The following is a 14,056-nucleotide window of genomic DNA, read 5'->3' as shown; positions in this document are numbered from 1 at the left end:
GCCAGGTGTTTTCCCAACATTAAAATAATATATTCATCATGTCAGAGATGGAGGTATTCAAATTATTAATGTAATTGTAATAACATTATAATACTCCGGTACAAATTCCTCAAAGTCGTACTCTACCATACTAAAGCCTTTGAAAAAAACGTTTTCGTACTTTCTTGTTAAAAAATCGACAAGAAAACGCCTGAAAAGTATACCATTCAAAGATCAACTACAGTTCCCATGATGCAGTGCTTCCAGAGCATTCGATTCCATCCCTCCTCCTTCTATCCCCTCGCCTCACGTGACCAGCTCCGACCAATGGGGAATGTCGTTACAGGCGCAATGCGGCTGTCGAGATGTAAGGAGGAATGGCGACGGTCGAGACGGTTTTGGAGGCCAGAGCTGAGCAGAGTTTAACCAAACAGAAGCGGAACACAGGTATTTTTAACATTTGCTTAAAAAAAACACAAACACACAGTACCATGTTTTGTGACACAGGTGATGCGTTTACGGTAAATGCATTATGCTGAATGCATTTGAAGCAGGATGCCGGTACAAGCATTTTAACTGTTTAAAGTGAAGAGAAATAATTTGTAAAACTAATAATAATTTAGAATTCATATTTATTGATTTGAAACAGGGACAGTGCATATCCATAAACATTTAGATGAGTCCTTTTGGCAGGTTTATGTTAAATATGCGTACACAAGTTAAACACATCACAACACAATTAATCAATAAGGAAAAAATTGTAGCCTACAATAAACAAACCGTGATGCGGCTTGCTAATGTTATGACAGACTGCTTACAGTTGACAGTATGACAGTTGGTCTGCTAAGTGTCTCAGTGATTAAAGCTGTAGTACGTGACATAGCCCTCATGAGGAATTCTGAGTAATTACAACAACACTGTCAGTGCATCTACACAAGGTAAGCCTTTGGTGGATGGATTTGATACTTTTTTCTGTACCTCCAGGTTTTGTAAACGCTGCCATACTGTGAAATACAGAGTGAGTTTTGTTGAGCTGTAAGGCTTAACTTTGTGTCAACTTGTTTGGCGATCGCTTCAATTTAACTAACATTCATTTATATGAAAAAAGTTACTCACTTTAGCTTTAAATTACCTATTTATATTAGTATTTGTTTTACAACAATAACATATATATATACATATTTTCACGTTTCTTTTCTCTTTGTTAGGGTTTTGGAGCCCTTCATTTCCATCTAAACTCTTCCCAAAATGGAAACTGAAGTGATGACCACCTCACCCATAGTGGTGTCACCCTCCACCCCACAGACCCCCACCCTCGCCCCAGCCAAACACAGAGCCTCCCGAAAGAGCGCCACCTCCACTACCCCTGCCTTCCTCTCCAACCTGGGCCGGGCCAACCTGAGGGGCATTCGCAAGTGTCCGCAGTGTGGGGTCTACAATGGCACCAGAGGGCTCAGCTGCAAGAACAAGGCCTGTGGTATCACCCTGAGAAATCCTACTTCTTCTTCTTCTACCACTAATTCGGCGGGGGGTAGGAGCGGCAAGAAATGTGTTGTGGAGGTGGTCAGGGTGATCATAGACAGTGAGGAGAGAGGAAGTGGGAAGGAGAGAGTGGGGGGCACCGGGGGCGTGCAGGTGTTTTCGGTTTGTCACAAGGGCCGAGGAGCCACGGCAACGCAGCTCGGCTTCGTGGAGTTGGTTCCCACGGACACCGCCATAGCGACGGGCGACGGAGCGACCCTGCTCACCCGCATCAACCTGGGACGCTGCTTCTTGCCTTCCTGCAGGCAAGGTCAAAGGTCAAGTCAGGGTGAGTCAGTCCTTTTTTTTATTATTATTATTTTTTTTTTTATATTTTTTTTTTATTTTTTTTTATTGTGTTTACTTTTTATACAATAACAGTACATAAAATCTTTTTTCCACCGGGGGTACATTTTAAAAATTACATGAGAGAAATAGAAATTTAAAAAATAACTATTAAATATTATGATATGCTACAAGTGTCATCAGTCCATAAATAATTAAAAACACAGCCTAGGCTCTGTAAACTGGTATGTACACAAAGGGTATATACACAAATGGGGGCCCACCGTAGCTACGAGGAACACACAAACAGCTCGGCCAGGTAGCAGATCGTGAGGAGATATTCACTGATATTACAAAAAGTGCATTCTCCAGAATCACTGACTGACTCCACCTTTTTAATTGTACAGCATTAATAACACACTTTTCTATCTCAATGTCTTCAAAGCTCACAATGAGTCAGAGTCTTTATCGGCGACGGCTTCCGGCTCCAAACAGTCGTCCGACAGCCTTTGCATTCACATAAAGCAGGCCATCGAGTGTAGGACCCCCGCCACCCCGCTCACCCTAAAGAGCTCCGTGTTGGAGGGTCTTCAAGCCTCGAGTCAAGCCCGGGAGGAGCTGTGGAGGCTGGCCTTAGAGTCTCCGGGCCCGCTGGTGCAACGCATAGCCAAAGACACGCTCGTGGTGAAGTGTCACACGGACTCCCAGCATCCTTTGGGGCTGCTGCACCTCACTGTGGGCGCGGCCGGGCTGTCGGAGGGAGGGAAGAGCCAGAGACGGAGCGGCAAGGAGCAGCAGCAGCACGCCGGTGTCTTTCACTGTGCCTGTCAGGTAGGGCTGTGTGTTCAATTTTCAATCAAATCAAACTTTATTTATATAGCACTTTTCCAACACAGTGAAGAAAACACAAAGTGCTTTACAGGATAAAAATAAAAGAACCATACTGCCATAATACCAGTGATTCTGCAACAGACACAGGTCATGAGGGAAAGAGTATGCTTTAAAGATGACTTTATAGCGTTTTTATGCTATATAAAAAGTTTGGAGAGAGGGAAATGAAATGGGTCAGAGAGGGGAATGACATGCAGAGAACGACCAAGGACCAGATTCGAACCCTGGTCTGCTGCTTCTTAGGACTGAGTATGTACAGTGTGTTATTTCATATTCATATATAAATGATGTGTCACCACTAATGCACTATTATGTTATTGCTGCTGCACGGCTCCTACCGTGTGGCAATAGACACTTAGAAATAGGTAGTTACACCAATGACAGTTGGCTAGTTGGAAAAGAAGGATGGGAAACAACATTCATTTTGTTTGAACTAATACATGCTGCTGCTGCCTGCAATCTACAATCACCAATACATTGTTATTCATTTATTTTTTTCTATATTGTCATAAATTAAGTCGGAAATTTCCTTTTGAATATCATGATATAACATGTTTGACCCTATATCCCCACCTCTGCTGTCAGGCTGGGGGCAAACGGGGTAAAGCCGGCATTGAAGGAGCGGGAGGATCCACCTCCTCACCTCAGCCCTGTCTTCACTTCTACGCCTGCGTGTGTGCGTTCACCAGCGACGAGAAACTGGCTTCAGAGTTCACTGCTTTCATCAACTACACCCCGAGTGGTACGGTAACAGACAGAGCAGTCCACTTGTTTCTTCCCATTTTTTAAGGAACAATTTGGCACTTATTATTATTAGTCTCCACTGATTACAAAACTGTGGAAGAATATTAGGGCCAAGAGAGAAAAAGATATAAAGATAAAGATATTGACTGATTTGACCTTCCGGATGGCATCAATAACTGGCAAGCAAAACGTTATTAAAACACAAACGATTCATGTCTAATGCAGCTAATCGGCTAAGCTAGGGATCAGGGGGGCAGGGGGTGTTTTCCTTTAATTGTTCTGTTTTGCTTTATTGTGACCTGTTGCTAACTTGCAGCCTTTCCTTCTGTATCTTTTCACCTCTCAGCTTTGCAGCAGAACGTCACAAGCAGAGTAATCAGTCCTGGTGAGAAACCACTGCAACAAGCCCAACCCGTCAGCTCACATCACAAAGCAAAGAAACTCCGTCTGGATGAATCTCTCTCTGGTGCTTTTTCATCAAAATACTTATGAAACATTTATAACAGGCATTTAAAAGGTGGAGCCAGAGAGTATGGAGAATGATTGTTTAAAAAAAAAAAGTTTGTCAAAATCAGTGAATATCTCCCCTCAATTCGCTACCTCTCCATACTCCATAAGAATCCAGTGTTAATACACAGCCTAGGGTCTGTAAACGGGCATGTTGCTAGCTACAGGGGGCGGGCTTTATTTACATACCAGATTACAGATCCTAGGCTGGGAAGTGACACCGGATCTTTTTTCAGCGCGCACACACAGTACTGACAGCTAGTGGATCGTGAAGAGATATTCACTGATTTTGACAACAAGCGTTCTCCAAAATAGTTGACTCCTGAGTCCTGACTATTAAAACAAACACAGCCGCACTGTACTGTACACGCAGGACATACTGTATGTATTCATACACTTAACACTACACGTTAATAGGGTGACTTTTTTAACTCTTAGATATCATAATGTAACTTTTGACAGTTGAAAAAGTTAGTTAGGGAAGCAAAATAGCTACAAATCTCAAAAACGACCAGTTTTTGAAGAAATTATGTTTTTGCTCCCTGTTCCTCCCCCTTAAATCTGACGCAGAAACAAGCTTACATACTTCTAAATCTGTGTGTGTCTGTGTGGGTGTTTGTGTTGGTGTGATGTGTGTGTGTGTGTGTGTGTGTGTGTGTGTGTGTGTGTGTGTTTGTCAGGCAGCACCCAGGCTGTGGATGAGCGTACGGTGACGTTTGGCTTCCACCAGTGGCTGGCCGGAGTCACAGAGAGGATCCACCAGACCATGCACTACCAGTTTGATGGTAAAGACCTACCGTACTGGCATCATTACGACAGTGTTGAGCTTTTATCCTGTTTGATTGAAATGCACACATCACCTTTCAGGGTTTAGAATCCGACTTGTGGTCGTTCTCTGCATGTCATTCCCCTCTCTCCCCCATTTCATCTCTGCCTCTCCAAAGCTATCCAATAAGAAAAGCATAAACATGCCGAAAAGTCATCTTAAAAGATAAAAATGCACTATGACTGACCTTGTTTGCTTGTTGTACACACACAGTGAAATCAAGTTGTTGGTGTGTTTGTCCGTCAGGTAAACCCCAGCCTCTGGTCTACCACGTTCCTCAGGAGTTCTTCAACGCGCTGCAGCATCGACTGTCTTTAGGGTCCAAGAAGAAGAGACTGCCCAACTTCACCACAGGTAGAATATCTTCACCGACTCAAGTTTAATAAAGTATGTGATTATTAGACATTTAGAAGTACATCACAGGCCCAACTAAGGACATTAACTAAAGTAGAATTGAATACTACTTAAACGAATTAACAATCTTTTTTTTATACTGATATTTTTATTAGCATTTTCAATACAAACAAACAGAACAATACAGCCAGGCACAGTGACATCAATCCAACAAACATACAATCCATATCTTCCATCTTGCTATGTTTAGTTCTTTTGCAATCTCAGCAGGAAATTAACAATCTAATAATGCCTTTTATAGTAAAATATCGGTAACTTTTGATAATAAATACATTTTGCTACATTTACAAAGGTGGACAGGATTTGTATAAACAAACGTGAACCAATAATGACTTTCTCTCTGTCTTTTGGTCTCTTTGTGTGGATGTCAGCATTTGTGAGAAGTGATGGACTTCCTCCTCTCGGCCCTTTCTTCAAATACACCTGGCACATCACCAATCTGATGCACGTCAAGCACATCTTCGACACTCCAGAGGTAAACACTCCCTCACTCTTTCTCTCTCATACAACAGTGTAAATCTAACGGGGAGTTGGCAGTTACACTCTTGCATTTGTAGTGTTCTACTTTTGATTTTATTGAGCGCATTTGCTTTGGTTTTGCATCCGGGACCAATTTTGCTTTTTTTTTTTGCTCAAGTTTGGTTTAGCAGCATTTAGAAGCTACTGCTCTCCAATAGGATAAGGCGGTAATAGCACACCATGTATTTCACTATCAAAAGGCAACATTTAATCTTATCGATTGACTCTTAATGATAGGTTATAGGTCAGAAAAGTAAAAAAAATGGACATGCCTAGTATAACCTCCATCTCTTCCCCTGTGTGGACCAGTTGCCCTTGGAGTTGTATCAGAGTTTTGTGAAGAATGTTGACGGGTCATACTCCAGTTTCCACTGTCCGGAGCCTCCGCCTGAACCAGAGGCACCAGAGGGACAGAGAGCAGACCGGCCACACGCCATACGCCCCATGGAGCTACGCACCTTCCTCAGAGTCGGTGAGTCATGGGTTTCCCCTGTGGTAGCACTTAAACACTGACTCCATCTCTGTGTATATATACTTGTGGATATGGTCATTTTTTTTCTCTGTGTATTTCAATGCAGTCGTATTTTCAAAGTTTTTTTTTGTTTATACCCAGCCCTGGTTGCCCTTTGGACAGATGGTTATGATGAATTTTGTTTGGTTATAATATCAAATCTCTACCTGGATGTCAGTGTGTGTGTGTGTGTGTGTGTGTGTGTGTGAGATTGTATTTTTCTTTCTTTTTGTGTATTGTATTAGGTGTTGTTTATAAGAATAATACAATCAATAAATATAAATGTTTTTAATAAAAAGTTGGAAAGTAATTGTCTCGGCACAATATCACCAAATGGTCTTTGTTTTATTTTAGAGAAAAAAATAAGTAACAGAAAATAATAAAAGAGAACATTAGGTTTTTTTTAGTAAGATAAATGAAACAAAGTAGAATGAACAAAAAAAATAGATAAATAAACCAACACAATATTGAACTCCTGTATGTTTACTCCATGGTGTATTGTATGTACGGTATGTGTGTGTAGGTCCAGGATCAGCAGATGAGAAGGAGGCGGGTCCCTTTGTGATGGAGTGGACCCCAGACGTTCTGCCTCGCTGTCAGATGGGCGAGCTCAGGATCAGCTTTGAGTTTGGACACCAGCAGAGCGGACAGGCGGAGAACACAGAGAAAACTGTTTCAGCTGAGAAAGGAACTCGAAACTCAAGTCAACCCAAACTCAAAACAGCTTTAGAAGTCCTTCAGCTAGTTGTCTAGCGGCTTTTTAAAGGAGAAGTAAGTGATTTGGTCCTTTTAGCTAACTTCCTGTCAGTGACTGCAGTTAGCAGTCTCCTCCCTCGTCACCACCACATGAACACACAGCCGTCTTTGTCAGATAGCGCCACGATGGAGAGCAGCGTGTCATCGTTCTCAGGCACAGAGACCTGCTGCGGGATACTCAACATTTTATCTGGCAATTACTGCAAAGCTGAATGACTGGGAGACCTGTGTTATGAACTGTGCATACTGTTAAATTGATTGCTGTATGAATATAGAGTGATGTAACACCTATATTAACAAAAAATATCACTGACATCTCCTTTTAATAATAGATTTAACTTATAGCGCTTTTCAAGAACTCAAAGTCACTTTACAAAGTTGCTTTTAAAGTGTGTCTTTTTACAACTGCTCTTGGACAGTTAGTCACGTCTCATTGACACACACTGTACGGGACTTACACTTATATCTATGTTAAGATTATGCAAAGTATGAATCACACAGAATAATATTGATCACCAGAATTGATTTGACAATCAAGTGTGATGTTGAGCACGCATCATTATGCCTTTTTCTTTAATGCTAAATATTAAAGACATACTTTGTAGGATTTTCCTAAAAAAAAATCAAAGTAATACAAAAATAATCCCTCTCAATGATCACCTATGCCCTACTAGATTGTGTACTGCTGTGTTTAACCTTCAAACAATAACAGCTCAGGGGGTTAAAGCTATTGCATAACTTTTTCACATGAATAAATGTCATGAAAGCCAAATGAGTTGCCATAAAGTTGATAAAGCCTATCAACTCCACAAAACTCTCTCTGTATTTCTCAGTATGAAAGTATTTTTATTTGTACATCATGACTGAGTCCTGCGTTTGAGACAAATAGGAACTACAGGTAGGGACTGAAAGTTGAGTTGAGTTGTTGATTCTACTGCTAAGAAACAACCTGTAAATACAGCAGAAGGAATAAAATACATGCGCGATCACTGAAGGCTTACCTCATGTAGATGTGGTGACAGTGCTGTTGTAATTCCTCAGAATTCCTCATGGGGGCGACAAAAGTTATGCACTATAACTTAAACCCTGAATGGAAGGAAAAAAAATCTATTTTTATTAACATGTGAATTAAACATTTACATTAAAAAAAATTATTCAACTAGTATAAAATAAGGAAAAATAAGCATTTAAAACAAATAAGATTTGTTTTGATCACCTTGATAAAGTCTTTCCTCACAACAGGTAAAAGTAGGAAAAGACACATCCACTTTATCCTGTTTCATAACCTGTGTGTGTGTGTTTGTGTGTGTGTGTGTGTGTGTGTGTGTGTGTGTGTGTGTGTGTGTTGAAACTGTTCAAAGACAGATTTTTGTCCTGTTTGTTTTTGCTTTGTAAGCATAAAGAAAATAAAACAAATCTAATGGATGAAATGTTTATCTGTTGGCCAATATAAATAATAATAGTAAATAACACATCTGCATTTTGTGCTGAAATATTTAGTGAAAATAAGTTTACTTTACTTTCCATACTTTTATTAGTAAATGTATGTACAATTGTCACCAGCAGAGGGAGGCATAAGGCTGCCCTTTTGCCTACAGTGGATTGGTTGACCAAGCAAACACAAGTAGAGAATGTGGAATATATGAAATAAGACTTATGACAGTGCCTTACTTTGAGTAAATCAGTGTAGAAAAATGTACTGATATAGATGTAAATTCAGTGTTTAAAGGCCTTTCATAATTTGTTTGAATCTGTCCCTTCCTCCCTTCTTGGCATCACAAAACAGAAACTACACACTTCCTGTGAGCAATATCACTCAAAAAACATCACACAATCTTTTCCAAAAATGTGTCCAAATGTTCATGAACTAATTAAGATCACAAGTTAATACCAGCATGAGAACATTACGCCAAATGACATGCACTTCCTTTAGAATAGCAGCTTGCATGGTACGCTACACTGTGTACATCTACTTGAGGTGTGTGTGTGTAGGCGTAGATAGGGGAACGCTGCCAACCTAGTTCCCTCCCTCACACACAGGCCCCCAGGACATCACAGCCTCCAGCCTCCTGCCAGACAGATCACTCACACATTGAGATGTTTGAGATGTATAGCTGTCACTCATAGGGACAGGTGACACATCAATCAAACAGGGCTTCCTAAGGTCGCTTTTGAAAGAAGTGTGCATAGTGAAGGCAGCAAATGGCATAAGACAGGGGGGTGAGGGGGCTGGTAAGATTTAATAACTGACCCAAAATGTAATAAGTTGTTATATTATGGGCAGAAAGTGATGATGTTTTGGGCTCAACATTTTGTTTTCTAATTACATTTCGAGAGATGAAAAAAACAATGTTCAGAAAACGGAAACGTGAAAGACTAAAGGAATAGTTACGCCTATACCAGAAAGGGGCAAAATATTTTGTTTTAGCGGAAAAAAACAACTTTCAAATGTTTAAGAAACAGTCTCATTTTCCCTCTGATGATCATAAATGACCTGTAACAGAAAAAGAGACCATCAGCAAAAACAACACTATTTTTATATAGCTATGATTAAAGCCTTTGCTATGGCATGAACCCCCACCAACTCAGTCGACTGCTGTCGCAAAAACACAACCGCTGTTGTCCAAAGGGGGCCGCTAGAATCAACCAAATCTGAAAGTTCCTCGTAGACACTTGAAACAGCATTTTGTTACATTTTGACTTTCTGTCTTTATTTCATTTTAAGCGACTCTCACAACCACATGTCAAGTGTAAGATGAGTTCACGCCGAGTCAGTTTCTCTTATTGAATGAGTGAGTGAGTGAGTGGAAGCAGCCAAACTATGAGTGCATGTCTGTCAACACCAGGCAGCAAGAGGCATGAACCAACAACTCTTTTTCTAGCTCTGTCGTTCCACATTACGTCCACACAAAATGATCTACAGGATCACATAAGAATTGTATTTCCAGACACACGGGTTATAATCTCTTTTTAGCTGTCTTTCTGTCGGAGCATAGTTTGAGGTTGAGAGCACGTTACATCATTTGGAAAGGATCCATCGCAGATGTTTTATATCAGTTATGACACACTCCATCCCACCTGCCATTAATCAGAACGAGCCTTTGTTAAATGATCCATTGTGCTCTTACGTTGCCCATTGCTTTTCATCACCTTCTTAAGGATAATTCACATTACAATGTATACTTAAAGCTACAGTGCGTAGCTTTTTGCATATAAATGAATGTCGGTTACATTCAAGCCATCGCCAAACGAGTTGACACAAAGTTGATTAAGCTTATCAGCTCCCCAACTGTCTCTCTGTATTTCTCAGTATGGCAGCGGTTACAAACTGGTGTCACCCCCTGACACTAGTGCAGGAGCTCAGAAAATCCCAAGAAATGTTTCAGTTGCTGATACTATTGCTAAGAAAAAACCTGGACGTACAGCAGGAGGTATACAATCCATGCACGACCACTAAAGGTGTATCTCATGTGGATGGGCCGACAGTGTTGTTGTGATTACTCAGAATTCCTCATGGGGGCGACAGAAGTTATGCACTATACCTTTAAAGAGTGATGCTATGTCAGTGTTGTGTTTACAAAAAGTGGCAAACTAACCAGTTAACAAAATATTTCAGGTGTATTGAATTCAAATGATATTGGAGGCCAAAGTAAGTATATATATATAAAAAGAGTCAAATGAAGTGCAAACATATTAGTTCTAGCGTGTGTGTCTGTCATACAAAATAAGTTTAGTATGACAAACGCATCTGGGAAACAAATGAAAAACATTCTCATGCAAAACAGTGCCCCCAAATGTTTTCCATATACAAATAAACTAGAAAAAAACATTAACGTTGGCTGTGCAAATGCTTACCATCATAATTCCTCCTGATGTAAGTGAACACATCAGTTTTTCCAACCCAACTTAAATCAAAAATGTCTTCAGGACATGGTACATTTAATAAACAAAACTTTTTTTTAATTTTCCAGTGGTCTGAAACAAGGTAGCTCTGACCAAATAAATTCCCTAAAATTATTTTGGAAAATTAAATATCCTCTGTTTATGTTTATTTCTGCACGGTAGATTCCTCCAATGAGGGCTCCCTCAAACATCTAAATGAAGTCATTCTGGTCCCATTTGGACAGCTATGGCATCTTGCGTTTGGACTGTAAATGCCAGCCAGTACTGGTAAGGCGAGAGCAAAATGTGACATAAATCAGACAATAAACAACATATGAACACATCCTTCTGTAGTAACCTTCAGAATAGTGCTAAGAATTATTATGGAAAGTTTATTTGATGTAAGTGCTTTAGAAGTTGAAATGTTTGGTTCATAGTATTGGAAAAAACACATTTAAGTGTTGAGATAATGGCCGTTAAAGATGGTTGCATAGGAGAAATATACAGACACAAACAGACAAGTCGTAGTAAAAGAAACACCTAAATGTACATGTTGGACCTTTTATTTATACTGGTATGAGAGAAGACATGTTATGGAAGCAAAATATTTTTTTGCCTGCTTTAAATCCTCGGAGGTACAACTCCATTCTCTTGCAGTGTGTTGGTAACGTCCTTGGGCATTTAGAGTTACTGTAAATGTCCCAGATTCCACTGTGTCATAATAATAAGGTTGGGAAGGTTACAGCAATCCGCACGCGATAAGTCGATCCTGTGCTTCGTGTCTGTCTGTCTGTCTGTGTATCCAAGCTAAAAGTAATAACATTAAAAGGTGGAAAAAGGCCTGGAGGAAACAGCGATCATCAGTTGCAGAGGTCAGCCATTTTTCTGAGCCAAATTAACAAGGCGAAACACATTATCTAAGAGGGGCTGTCTGTCTGGTGTAGTAGTCACACATATTAACCATGCATACTCAGGGCACCTGCACTCAACAACGGACACTTTAATATAACATGGTGCCCTTCGGTGTAAGACTAGGGGGAAATATACCTGACAACACGTAGTCTGCCTGCCAACAGGAAGAGGTTGAGGCAAACTGACAGGGTCTGTCAACGCAACCGATGATGACTGACAACATTGCTACACCCATGATAGTAAAATCCCCTCCGCCTGCCTTAATAGAAAGTCATTAAAGGTGCACTATGTAACTTTGGGTGTGTCAGATAAGTGAACATTTTTCTAAGGTTTATTCTCATAACTTAATAAACAAAAAAGGGGCAAAAATAAATGTCTGTCCGGCGGCACACTAAAAAAGTAAAAAATTCTTACATTGAACGGATATTTATTTTGGTAAGCATTTATATATATGGCGAAAAAACTATTTTTTTCTGCCCCCCTTTGCAACAATACAATACTAACTTCTGCTACAGTGACATATCCCCCAAACTCCTTATAGTGCCTGCACTGATCACCATCTCCATAAGGTAACACACTAACTATGCACAAGTACCTCATACAAACCCACTTAAAAAAACACAAACTATACCTTTAACTAATCCATTTAAAGAGCCGATAGTCTGAACCATGCCCGTCAACCCTCGAATCAACCAACCAAATCCAAAGTCAAACCCCGGACAATCCATATCTCAATTCCCCAACCATTTCTCCTGATTGCCACTGACTGCACAACAACCCATATTGACGCATATTAGCGAAGGTGAAATCGCCCCTGAATGATGGATGAATTTGTTGAAAGAGTCGATTCTGCCTATAGCATTGTGTTGATGCTTTGTGTATCAGAATCTCAACCAAGTAAGAGTTGTGTTCAGTTAAATGTACAAAGGCATCTTTAACACCAAATTTTTTCAAACTGAGCTGATTGTACTAAATAACCAAAATATATATAAAATATAATAATGACTGAATCAGTAGATGTGCATACTGACTGAAGTCCATTTGGAGATGCGATCGAAAAAAATGTGAAAAAAAGTGTCAATTGGTTTAAGTTTTTTTAGACTCGGATGAAACGTTACTTAGTTGAAGATACATCTGACAACCTTTTAATAACGTCATCTCATTTGTCAGCACCCAACTGGATAACTCAGATACCTGTTTATCTCGATACGCTTAACTCCTTATAGTCAAGTATTTATTTATACATCCCAAAATCCTCATCTTAACTCTATAATATTTCTATCCGGATATTCTCTAAACAGAGGTGCATTGAAACGTGCTTTGATTTACATGTTCTTTTTGCTATTTTTCTGCAAATTTGCATAACATTTGTGCTGCATTTGAATTGAAACTCGACTACTGACATGAGATATTTTAATCTGTAACAACAACTAAATTCCATCTGTTGTTTTGATAGGATCCTATTTCGTGCAAGTCAACCGCTACATAATACTTCCTCTTGTTTATTTTGGAAACCATTTTACATCTTGTAAACACAGCCCTGCTGCTTTTCTCAAAAACATGCATTCCCCTCCTGCACATGTAGGCAAGAAACGGCAAGTTATATAGCACAACTCAGACACAAAGCCTTTCAAAGTGCTATATTACAGGGGCATAAAATACATCGAATATAGACATAAGAAAACATTGAAATTGCATTGAAGAGATAAAAAAATAAAAGAAATGTACTTCTTCCTGATTGGCTGGGTGAAGTCATCATTTAGATCCATCAGTGTTCGACTAGAGTCATTGCCTGAGGAAACACGGGCCAATTATGGCCATAAATAATAATGGGAGAAGCGCATCTGGCATTATGACGGATGTGTCTATCTCACAGCCCATTTACATGGCGGCTTTTTGTGTGGCCATCAGCAGCTTCTTCGCTCTAATGTAACGCTCAGCAAATGATCCTTACACAGAATATTGTACCATTCAAAGGGTGGAACAGCGGCACTATGGCAGTTAGCAACAAAGAAAATATGGATTTGAGGAAAAAGGGTTATAAAAGAAATATCGGGTACATTTGCAAGAATACTGAGGTTTATTGTACTTAAAAAATGTGTAAGCCTATATGATGTTTTTTTTTCTTGAACTGTTTAGACATTTAGTTTTTCTTCTCAACATTTTATATTTTTTCATTATCAGTGCATAATGAAAGAAAAAATAATTCCTCCTCAAATTTTTTATACTTCTAATACTCTTTCATATTATGGTCCCTCTTGCCTTACATACAAAGACTTCCTGTACGTAAGGCTAATGCCTGGTCTGTA

The 14,056-nt window shown here is 39.8% G+C and overlaps 1 protein-coding gene across 1 annotated transcript; it reads left to right on the top strand.

Moving 5' to 3' along the window:
- Nucleotides 1–350: 350 nt before the first annotated feature.
- Nucleotides 351–7,440, top strand: cUnh2orf42 (chromosome Un C2orf42 homolog). The gene is made up of 10 exons (XM_080046452.1): nucleotides 351–426; nucleotides 1,188–1,789; nucleotides 2,246–2,616; nucleotides 3,262–3,418; nucleotides 3,767–3,805; nucleotides 4,608–4,712; nucleotides 5,000–5,107; nucleotides 5,539–5,642; nucleotides 5,996–6,158; nucleotides 6,721–7,440. The coding sequence occupies exons 2-10, from the start codon at nucleotides 1,228–1,230 to the stop codon at nucleotides 6,948–6,950; spliced, it is 1,839 nt and encodes a 612-aa protein (XP_079902578.1). The 5' UTR covers nucleotides 351–426; nucleotides 1,188–1,227; the 3' UTR covers nucleotides 6,951–7,440.
- The last annotated feature ends 6,616 nt before the right edge of the window (nucleotides 7,441–14,056 follow it).

Source organism: Ammodytes marinus, assembly GCF_949987685.1.
Source record: "Ammodytes marinus genome assembly, chromosome: 18".
Lineage (NCBI taxonomy): Eukaryota > Metazoa > Chordata > Actinopteri > Uranoscopiformes > Ammodytidae > Ammodytes > Ammodytes marinus.
Note: the sequence above shows the minus strand (reverse complement) of the source record. Positions and strands in the feature narration are given on the sequence as shown.